This window comes from Lathyrus oleraceus, chromosome 1 (genome assembly GCF_024323335.1).
Source record: "Lathyrus oleraceus cultivar Zhongwan6 chromosome 1, CAAS_Psat_ZW6_1.0, whole genome shotgun sequence".
Lineage (NCBI taxonomy): Eukaryota > Viridiplantae > Streptophyta > Magnoliopsida > Fabales > Fabaceae > Lathyrus > Lathyrus oleraceus.
The window spans coordinates 409,158,114-409,168,496 of NC_066579.1; the positions used below are offsets into that span (position 1 = coordinate 409,158,114).

The window sequence follows — 10,383 nt, forward strand, 5'->3', positions numbered from 1 at the left end:
TGCATCATTGATGAAAATTCTTCACACATTTATTTGTTTGTTGAGCCGAATATGATGTCGTCAACGTAGACTTGAACCAATAAAGTGTTATCTTTTATTTTCTTAATAAATAAGGTTTTGTCAATTTTACCTTTTTCAAATCCCCTTTCACAGAGAAAGTTGTTGAGACGATCATATCATGCTCTAGGTGCTTGCTTTAGGCCATAAAGAGCTTTCCTCAACTTGAAAACATGTGAAGGATTTTTGAAGTCTTCAAAGCCCGGGGGTTGTTTGACATAAACTTCTTCATTGCTGTAGCCACTCAAGAATGCGCTCTTGACATCCATTTGAAATAATTGAAAATTTAATGAACATGCATAAGCAAGTAATAAACGAATAGCTTCTAACCTTGCAACCGGAGCGAATGTTTCTTCAAAGTCAATACCTTCCTCTTGATTGTATCCTTGGGCCACCAATCTAGCTTTGTTTCGAACAATTATACCATTCTCATCAAGCTTGTTCTTAAACACCCATCTGGTACCTATGATGTGTTTATCACTTGGCCTAGGGACAAGTTCCCAAACTTGATTCCTTTCGAATTGGTTTAACTCTTCTTGCATAACAATTATCCATTGGTCGTCACCTAAGGCTTCATCAACTTTGGAAGGTTCAATTTGTGAGACAAAATCCATATTTAAGCATGCATCTTTCAGATTTAATCTTGTTGCAACGCCTTGACTAATATCACCAATGACTTTATCAATTGGATGATCCCGATGAGTCCTCAATTCCTTAGGTAGATCATTATCATTTGTTTTTTGCTCATCTTGATGTTTTGGTTGATCACCATTTTTTCCACTTGAAGTATCTATTTGAGGAACTTCTACAATATCATCATCATCATCACACAAAACAATATCCTCCTTGAAGGGGTTAGATTCATCGAAAGTAACATGCATAGATTCTTCAATTTTTAAAGTTCTTTTATTATATATTCTAAAAGCTTTACTAGTAAGAGAGTATCCAAGAAATATACCTTCGTCGGACTTCTCGTCGAACTTACCTAAATTGTCTTTGTCATTGTTGAGAACAAAGCATTTGCACCCAAAAATGTGAAAGTAAGATATGTTTGGTTTCCTTCCTTTGAAGAGTTCATAGGGAGTCTTTTTCAGGATAGGTCTAATGATAATTCTATTACTTACATAGCATGTCGTGCTTACCGCATCCTCCCAAAAATACTTTGAAAGATTTGAGTCGCTTAGCATCGTTCATGCAAGTTCCACAAGTGACCTATTTTTTCTCTCCACCGCTCCATTTTGTTGAGGAGTTCTTGGTGCCGAGAAATTATGAAAGATTCCATGTTCTTCGCAAAACTCTTTGAAGGAGGCATTTTGGAATTCTCCACCATGGTCGCTTCTTATGGAGGCAATAGTTAGCGATTTCTCATTTTGGACTTGCTTCGCATATTTCTTGAATGCCTTAAATGCATCATTTTTCTGCACTAAGAAGAAAGTCCAAGTATATCTAGAGAAATCATCAACAATAACTAAAGCATATACATTACCTCCGAAGCTTCTTGTTCTTGATGGACCAAATAAGTCCATATGCAACAATTGTAATGGCCTTGTAGTGGACACCACATTCTTTGATATGAAAGTGATTTGGTTTGTTTCCCTTTTTGACATGCATCACAAAGTCTATCTTTGACGAATTTTATCTTAGGCAAACCAATGACAAGATCATGCTTTATAAGTTTATTCAGATGTTCCATATGAATATGTGCGAATCTTTTATGCCACAACCATGACTCATTATTGTTTACCATAAGACATTTTACCTTCAAAGATAAATCATCAAGGGAAATCATAAAAATATTATTAATTATTGTACCTTTGAGTTTTACCTCATGATAGACTTCATCTTCAATCAAGCATTCATCTTTGGTGAACTTGATTTTGAATCCCTTGTCACAAAGTTGGCTAATGCTTAGAAGATTATGCTTTAGTCCTTCGACATAAAGGACATCTTCAATGGATGTGAAAGGTGGTGCTCCAACTTTGTTTATGCCAAGAATTCTCCCTTTGTTGTTATCACCATATGTGACATAACCCTTGGCCTTCAATGCTAGATTTGAAAATTTATTTATTGTCTTCCGTCATATGCTTGGAACACCCACTATCAAGATACCAAAGATTTGATGTGGTTTTCAAGCATACCTACAAAACAAAGTTACGTTTTGTTAGGTACCCAAATTTATTTGGGTCCTTCATAATTAGTGCCTTTCTTTACCCATACGTAATGCTCACTTGCTACGTTAAAGTTTCTAACATAGCATGCATTAGGTGTATGGCCAATTATTCCGTAATAAAAACAAGTAGGTTCAAAATTGCTTCTATATCTAGAAACATAAGATTTCTTTTTAGAAAATCTTTTTCTCTTAGGATAGTGATGAACATTTTTTGCCTTGTTCACTTTCTCTTTGGTTGGTTGGTCATTAGCCTTAACAAAGACAGTTTTGCTTGAACTTGGATTGGAAAATTTTGAATAACCAAGTCCACTTTTGTCATTGGAATATCTTTGTTGGCTAAGGACACCTTCCAACCCAATTTGTACTTTTTCATACCTTTCAAGAACTCTTTTTAATTGGACAATTTGGAAAGAAAGTGATTCACAATTTTTACATACAAAATTCTGTTTTTCACTAATCATCTTTTGTTTTTCATCGTTGACATCTTTTTCAGTTGTCACGATTTTTTCTTCTAAAGATAAAATTGTTTTCTTTTGAGATGATATAGTTTTATACAGAATTTTGCATTCTTCAAGAAGTTCATTTGTAGCACCTTGTGCATCACTATCAAAAAGAGAAAACTCATTACTAACCTCATCTTCTTCATCGTCGGAATGGTGTGAGGCCATTAATGTTAGATTTGCACATTCATCGCTTTCTGATTTGGATGAAGAACTTATCTCATTATCTTCCCATGCAACATATGCCTTTTTATTCTTGAAATCCTTCTTGCCTTTAAAGCCACCTTTCTTTGAGAGTTTCGGACAATCCGACTTTATGTGACCTTGCTTTCCACATTCATAACATGCGACTTCTTGCGTAGATGTGGAAGCCTCCCTTTTCCTGAAATGTTTATTTCTTTTTGCATTAAAGGGTTTGTCATTTTTACTAAAAAACTTACCAAGCCTTTTAACAAGGAGCATGAAATTTGCATCTTCCTCCGATACGCCATCATTTCTATCTTCCTTTGAATCTACTTTTAAAGCAATTCCTTTGGATTTCTTCTCTTGGTTTTCATGCTTTTTGAGTCTTCCAAGTTCAAGTTCATGTTCTTGAAGTTTTCCAAATAATGATGCGGACGTCATAGTGGAAAGACTTTTCTTCTCCGATATGGCCGCTACTTTTGGTTGCCATTCTCTAGTCAAGGATCTAAGCATTTTAAGGTTGAGATCATCATTTGTGAAGGTCTTTCCAAGAGCGATTAAGTGATTCGTTAAGTGAACAAATCTTTTCTGTAAGGCAACGATGGATTCTCCGGGCTGCATTCTGAACATTTCGTATTCTTGACTCAATGTATTTAATATGGATCTTTTGACTTTAGTGGTTCCTTCGTGAGTCTCCACCAAGGTATCCCATATTTCTTTCGCAGATTTCCATTGAGATATGCGGAAGAACTCATTGATACTTAATGCACTTTGAAGAATGTTGATGGCCTTCTTCTCATTACGTATTTTCTTCTTATCATCTTCATCATACGAACTTTTGATCTTTGGGGTGCCAACACCATTGATCACACTTGTTGGATTATGCAGACCATTTTTAACGGTTTCCCAGATACCATCTCCTTGTGCTTCTAAATGTGCTTTCATGCGGATTTTCCAGAAATCGAAATATTCGCCTGAAAATAAAGGTGGTTTGTTGCTACTACCTCCATCTTTAAAAATCGGTTTTGCGCTTGCGGAAGCCATTGTCTGGATCTGTGGAGCAAGTTACCAAAACCTGCTCTGATACCAATTGTTAGTTGAGTAGCGCCTAAGAGGGGGGGGGGGTGAATTAGGATCTTTGAACACTTTTTTTGGTTTATGAAAAACTTTGTTCTTTCTTTTCTGGTTATGTTAAGTGATGAACGGTAAAGTGCGGAAAGATAAAGAACACGAAGAAATATCCTGGTTCCCCTCACAGATCGAGAGTACTCCAGTCCCCTTTCAACATGAAAGAGATTTCACTATCTGTTATGACTTGTACACGACAGACACAATCACCAAGAACAACCTCTTGTAATTCACCAAGTTGATATGAGAACAATCCTCTCAAACTCAACTCTCTTGCTTCCAACAATCCTGGACAGCAAGGTGTTTATAAAACACACAATCTTATTTTTCAACAATTCTAAAAATAAGATATGGATTACAAAAATGGATAATGTAGGCTTGTAGTATAATAATCACTCAAAGTGATATATCAATTTGCTTGATCTTCTCTTCCAACGAAAATAATTCACAACACAAAGATATTAGATTGCTCGAGAATTTTCTATTTTAAATGATATGAAAATATGCAGAAAAATCTTGAATGAAAATTTAAAACAATAAGTGTGAATTCTGAAAATTTTAAGAGATTGATTGGAAGAGGTGAAATTTGAATTTGAAAGATCATGTATTTATATGCACATAACACCTCAAATGAAACATGGTAATGTTCTGAAAGAATCATGAACAATTGTCAAAGATGAAATGAAAAGATTCCATGAAATGGTGCATGAAGAGGTGTATGAACAACCACTGATTTTTCAGAAACGCACAGTGGTAAATCGATTTACATAATGGGTAAATCGATTATCCTGTTACAATGTTTAAAAATTTTCAAAATCTTTCAGTGGTAAATCGATTTCCCTAAGAGGTAAATCGATTTACTTGGTTAAAAGAACTTAAAACTTCGTTTTTGGAAATGTAATGCTCCAGTGGTAAATCGATTTCCCTAAGTGGTAAATCGATTTACCTAAGTGAACAAATTAATTTTTGCTTTTAAAAAGTATGTAAGCTTTAGTGGTAAATCGATTTCCCTTATAGGTAAATCGATTTACCCAGTTTGAAAATGAAAAATATGATTCTAAGACATTTTCCATGCACTATGAAAAGTTATGCAATAGCCATATGAATACTTGAGCATCTAAGACTTTAGTGAAGGTAAGTATTCTCATTATACCTTCTTAAAGTGAAAAGCTTAACTTCTTAAATCAAGATGCTTTATCATAGAATAAAATCTTTGCCTTCTTGTTGCTTGGAGTTTTGTCTTCATCAAAAACATTCATCATAGAGAAGCTTGACTTCACATTATTATTATTCACCAGAAAGATTAAACAAAACTTTGAAAAATTATAATCAAAGGGTTAATACTTATGGCGTTGTCAAAGATCTTTAAATACACAAAATAAAGAAACTCTAATGAGTCTTATGGGCTTTTAATCCTAAACAAACAAATAAATAAAACAAATAAAACGTAAATTGCTAAAATTTTATAAAATAGGAAAACATTGTTTTCAAAACTTAAATGCCTTAAAAATGAATGGTCATTGCCTAGGAGCGTGTTTGACTTCTGGGACGATTCCCTTTCCGAAAAGATATAATATGAGTTATTCTGACTTGCGCAAAATTTTGTTGAACTGCTCTGAAGTGCGACCTCTCCTTTGAAACGTGCAATCAACCCTCCTACCTCATATTTTTCAAGTTTCCGCCTCCCAAGGTTGAATTATTACATCATATAATTCTCAATGACAAATTCGCAAAAATTATGAGTTTCCCCAAAAGATTAATTTTAGAGTTTTTACAGGAAAACGTTATCGATTAGGTTATTTTTTTATGAAAAAAGGATTTTGGTTAATATAACGACCGAAAAGGACAAGGATTTACCAACTAGGATTATCCCTATAAACACTTATGGGATACTATCATATAGAATTGACCAAATGAGTTTTAGGAAAAACCAATTTGGTCAAACATTCAGGTATCAATATTTTTTAATAAAACAATCACAAACATGCAATTTCATATCATACTATCCCATTTGAGCATATATCGTAACAATGATCGACTCCCAAAAACCAAAATTTCAATATAAAACATATTATTCATACAACATGTGACCAAAGGGGTTGGGTCAAACCCCATATGGTTAGAGCAAATAAGTATAATAAAATACTTATATTTTAATTCGATACATTTCACACAGATAAAAATAGCAATAATCTGACACTGATGAGAGGGTAAGGGAACCATCATCATTCAATTGCCTAAAACCTACCCTATAGTAAGCAATTTCCCCCCTTACCTTATCGATTGAGCTTTCAAGGTCTTGATGTTCCTCCCTCTATAAATCGTTGCCTTCACGATCACTCCCATAATGGTCTCTCCAAACTCAGATGTGTCGTTTAACGATATGCCTCAAACCTTAATTTTACCATCCCTCACACAATCTCCCTTACGATATATATTATGTTTAATCCAACATTAAGATTAATTCTCAAATATTTAAGCCCAAACGAAATATTTATTTAATTGATAAATAAAATAAAATAAATCTTAAATCAAATAATTATTCAATTAAGCGTCGTACCTTTAATATTTAAACAAAATATTTATTTGATTTTAAAAGGAAAATATATTTTTAACATAAGCTATCGCACTATATTTAAATAATTAAATAATTATTATTATAAACCTCAAATAATTATTATCGTTATTTAAAATAATTAAATAAAATCTACCGCTCTCACCCAAATATTTTAATAATTATTAAATTATTAAAATACCTTTGAATACTCTAAAACATCATAAAACACCCTAAAACACACCAACATCACATAAACAAATTATCAAATAATTCATAAAATACTATAATTAAATAAAAACAATTAAAAAAGTTAGGGGCGTTACAACTTTGGCTTTCACAAATGGTAAGATCCCCTAATTCATCAACTCTTTGACACAACCCTTGAGTTCTTCACATCTATCTGGCTCGGTCTTGCACACATCACAGTTGTCATGAACACTAACCGACACACCATGCTTTTGCAAATTTCCCGAGATAACTGATAATAGAGTCCTCAAATCATCCACTAGGCTGACCATTTATGTTTCCTCTTCTTCCAAAACTACATTGAATGTAAGGCCACCATGATTGGGTAACAAATTATTCTTCACATTCGACTTTTCCTCAGTGAAGGACATAATATATTGATCAATAAGGTCTTGCACATTGTTCTTGAACAAAAAATAGTCTTCAGTTGAATGCCCAATATAGCATGCACGGAAAGCGCATGATACATTGTGTGGCATCTCGAAAAATATGATCCCTTGCGATGGTCGCAGTAAAATGGTTTGAACAGAGTCACCACCGAACTTTATTCATTCCAGAGAAAGAATAGGAAAATATCGATAAAACCTTTAAAAAACAGAATAATGGTCGTCGCGACCATATTCGGGTTCGGGAGTCGATTATGCAAAGGGAAGATATTAACACCCCTCACGTCCGTTGTACACAACGGGGACCTTTTAGTCTAATTTGCGATTTGAATGTTAGATAAATGTTATTTGTTTTCTTCGAGTAAATAAAGATTGAAAAGAAAGGTGGATGGAAACCTCAGAAATATGGAAAATGGAGGTTTTTTATTAGTGTGCTCGCGAAGATCTAGGAATCTCCTGCCTACGTATCCTTATAATGAAATAAGGAAATCAGAGTATTTGTAGTTCGGGGAACTACAATTTGTTGGTGTCTTTTAATGAACAACTGTTTAGATCGGGTTCTAAAGGCAAAATATTGGTTTGTCTACTCTCGACGAAGGCTTAAACACTAGTTTGTTATGCACGTTAGAAAGGATTAAACAATGTTCTTTCTGAAAAGAGTTTTGATCATGTGGGGGTGATAAGTTGGATTAATAGGTTTGAGTGTTTTATTTGAATGACGATTATTTGGATAATCGAGTAAGGCAACTCATATCCAAATAATCGAGGAGAGGAATCGAAGGCTTTAAACCATCCCCCTTTTCATCCTTAATTACAAAAAGATTTGATAATAGTTTAAATATTTTAAAAGGATGACAAATACTCGAATGGTTGAGTAAGGTAACTCGTATCAAAGTATTCAGGAAAAGGAATAAAAGGATCTAAATCACTTTCTTTTTCATCTAATTGTTTATGAAAATAGGTTTATGTATGGTCAAAATAAATGGGGTGTAAACAACCATAATTTCCTAAATTTGGTCACACCAACTAAAATAAATGGGGTGCAAACAACCAGAATTGTCCCCTAGGCCCAAATCAGAGGCCTAACCTAAAGGGAACATGCTAGGGACTCAGTTAACTCTATTGACTTAGGCGAAACAAGCTTAACCGTCAGATCTGAAGATCTGACTTGGTCAAGCAAGTTGAATGGAGGAAACAAGGGAGCATGATAAGCAAAAATGGGGAGTCCATACGGGATCCTCTGGTTGACCAACTGTCAGCCACACACATGGCCAAGCAAGAAGGGGACACATGGCCTTCATGCATTGAATGATGCATAGGTATTTAAACATGTCCTTGAGAGAACAAGTTCATTTTGTGAACTGATTTCTCTCTCTTCACTTCAGAGCATATTCGCTCTGCAAGTAAAGCTTGTTCTCTCCAATCGAGTCCCACTGAAGAAGACGATGGTGGCCGACCACGGGCGGTGACACCACCTTCTTCTCCGGCGGACCGCCACCTCGAAAGTCAAAAACCCAAACACTAACCCCTCCTTGTTTTGGCCAAGGGTTCCAAATTCGGTCTTGTTTTTTTTCTAAATCCCTTTCAAGCAACCAAATCGACTCTCAACCGAAATGAAAACTCCAAACTCCACAAAATTCGAACCTCACTGCACCAAAACTAACCTTAAGCTTCTTCTAAACACCAATTCAAAGCAAGAACATAAAAAATGCAAGTCAACACATAAACCCTAATTCTGAAACTAAACCAACAACAATTATGATTTCAAGCAATTACCAAAGGGATTTTGCTCAGCTTCTCAAGGTAAACACAAAGGTGTAATAATTTAGAGCAACTCGTGAAGAAAACTACCTGACTGGATCTAGTCAGATGGTGCTCTTTCAGGCAACTCTGAGATAAGTCCATTTTCTCCTCTTCTTTTGTACACTTGTTTGGATCCTTCCTCCTATCTTTGCTTTCCAAACTTGGTTGCTATTTTTCTTAGGTTTTAATTTTTAGCTCAAATTATCTCAGAGTTTCGATGTGGAACTATGAATAATTTTTTTGTATTTTGAGCTTTTAGTGAAGTTTTTGGAATTGGATTTGACAGTGTTTTTAGTAGTGTCTCCTCTTTATGAATGAAATAGTAAATGTTTATATATTCGTTTGGATTTAGGGTTTTCTGAATGGAGTACATGTGAGACAATTTATCAATCATGTTAGAATGTTAAGGACATAAAGAGAATTCTGTTAGGATCATTCTGTTGGAAGCAATGGGTAAATCCTTAATTTTGTGGGATTAGAAGCAATGGATGAGTTGTGATCCTTGTGGTCCCCAAACTTGACGTATTCGTGGATCCATTATTTGTTGGACTTTTTACTACCAGCTAAACTTTGCTTGGTAATCTTTCTAACGTGAAAAAAAACCCAATTATTACTATGGTAAAAATACTCAATTTGGATTGAATGTTATGGGGCTTGGGATTGTCAGTATTGGCCCTTGGATTGGATTTATTTGTTTTTATTGGTAAAACTTGCTTTGTCTTGTTTTGATTGTTTGACTATGCACTGCTAGCTTGATATTATTTTGAATTGTTTTGTTTTAGGTTGTTAGTTATTCTGTGGACTAATATAAATATGTTGATGGTTTTTGATCTTGATATATGCTTTGTCTTGATAGCCATACTGCTAATATTGTTATGAAACTTTATTTCTATGCCTTGTTGTTGTGTTGTGCCCTGCCCTGTTGTGTAGCTATTGATGTTTAAGCTGCTAGTTGTTTGATGTTTCTTTTTTTTTGTAAGTAGAATTTGGGGCATGCCAAGAATTGCACCAAGCACTCAATGTAGATAGAACAATGTTTAAAGGTTTGTCCAAGATTGGTGTACCAATGGTCCTTCATCCCTAGTTTAGGTCTTTAGTTGTAAACCTTTTTTAGGATTCTGACTTGTAATAAAACCATGCTAGGACTTTAAGTTTAAGAATGACAACACCATCATGTAGCATTCTTTGTAATTTTGTATGAGATTTGTCATTGTCTCTACGTGATTCTTGGGCATGTCAATAAGAATTTTTTGTAGCAAAATATATTTTTAATAGCGACAATAGATTCTCGACTATATATCTTGATTATTTCTTTTCCATCATCCTAAGGCCCTGTAGTTTAAAAATGGATCC

The 10,383-nt window shown here is 34.4% G+C and overlaps 1 protein-coding gene across 1 annotated transcript; it reads right to left on the reverse strand.

Moving 5' to 3' along the window:
* Positions 1–1,247: 1,247 nt before the first annotated feature.
* LOC127112050 (uncharacterized) lies at positions 1,248–3,954 on the reverse strand. Its single transcript, XM_051046246.1, has 4 exons — positions 3,915–3,954; positions 3,181–3,839; positions 2,783–3,054; positions 1,248–1,503 (listed from the first exon to the last, which is right to left on the reverse strand). Exons 1-4 carry the CDS (start codon positions 3,952–3,954, stop codon positions 1,248–1,250), a joined length of 1,227 nt encoding a protein of 408 aa, XP_050902203.1.
* Positions 3,955–10,383: the final 6,429 nt, after the last annotated feature.

Bases quoted from the DNA above. Each gene is read 5' to 3' on its own strand.
- LOC127112050 (XM_051046246.1), bottom strand. From the start codon at position 3,954: ATGGCTTCCGCAAGCGCAAAACCGATTTTTAAAGATGGAG. The intron at 3,840-3,914 runs GTAGTAGCAACA...AAGCACATTTAG, and splicing joins ACCGATTTTTAAAGATGGAG to AAGCACAAGGAGATGGTATC. The intron at 3,055-3,180 runs GTTAAAAGGCTT...GAATGTGGAAAG, and splicing joins ATGCAAATTTCATGCTCCTT to CAAGGTCACATAAAGTCGGA.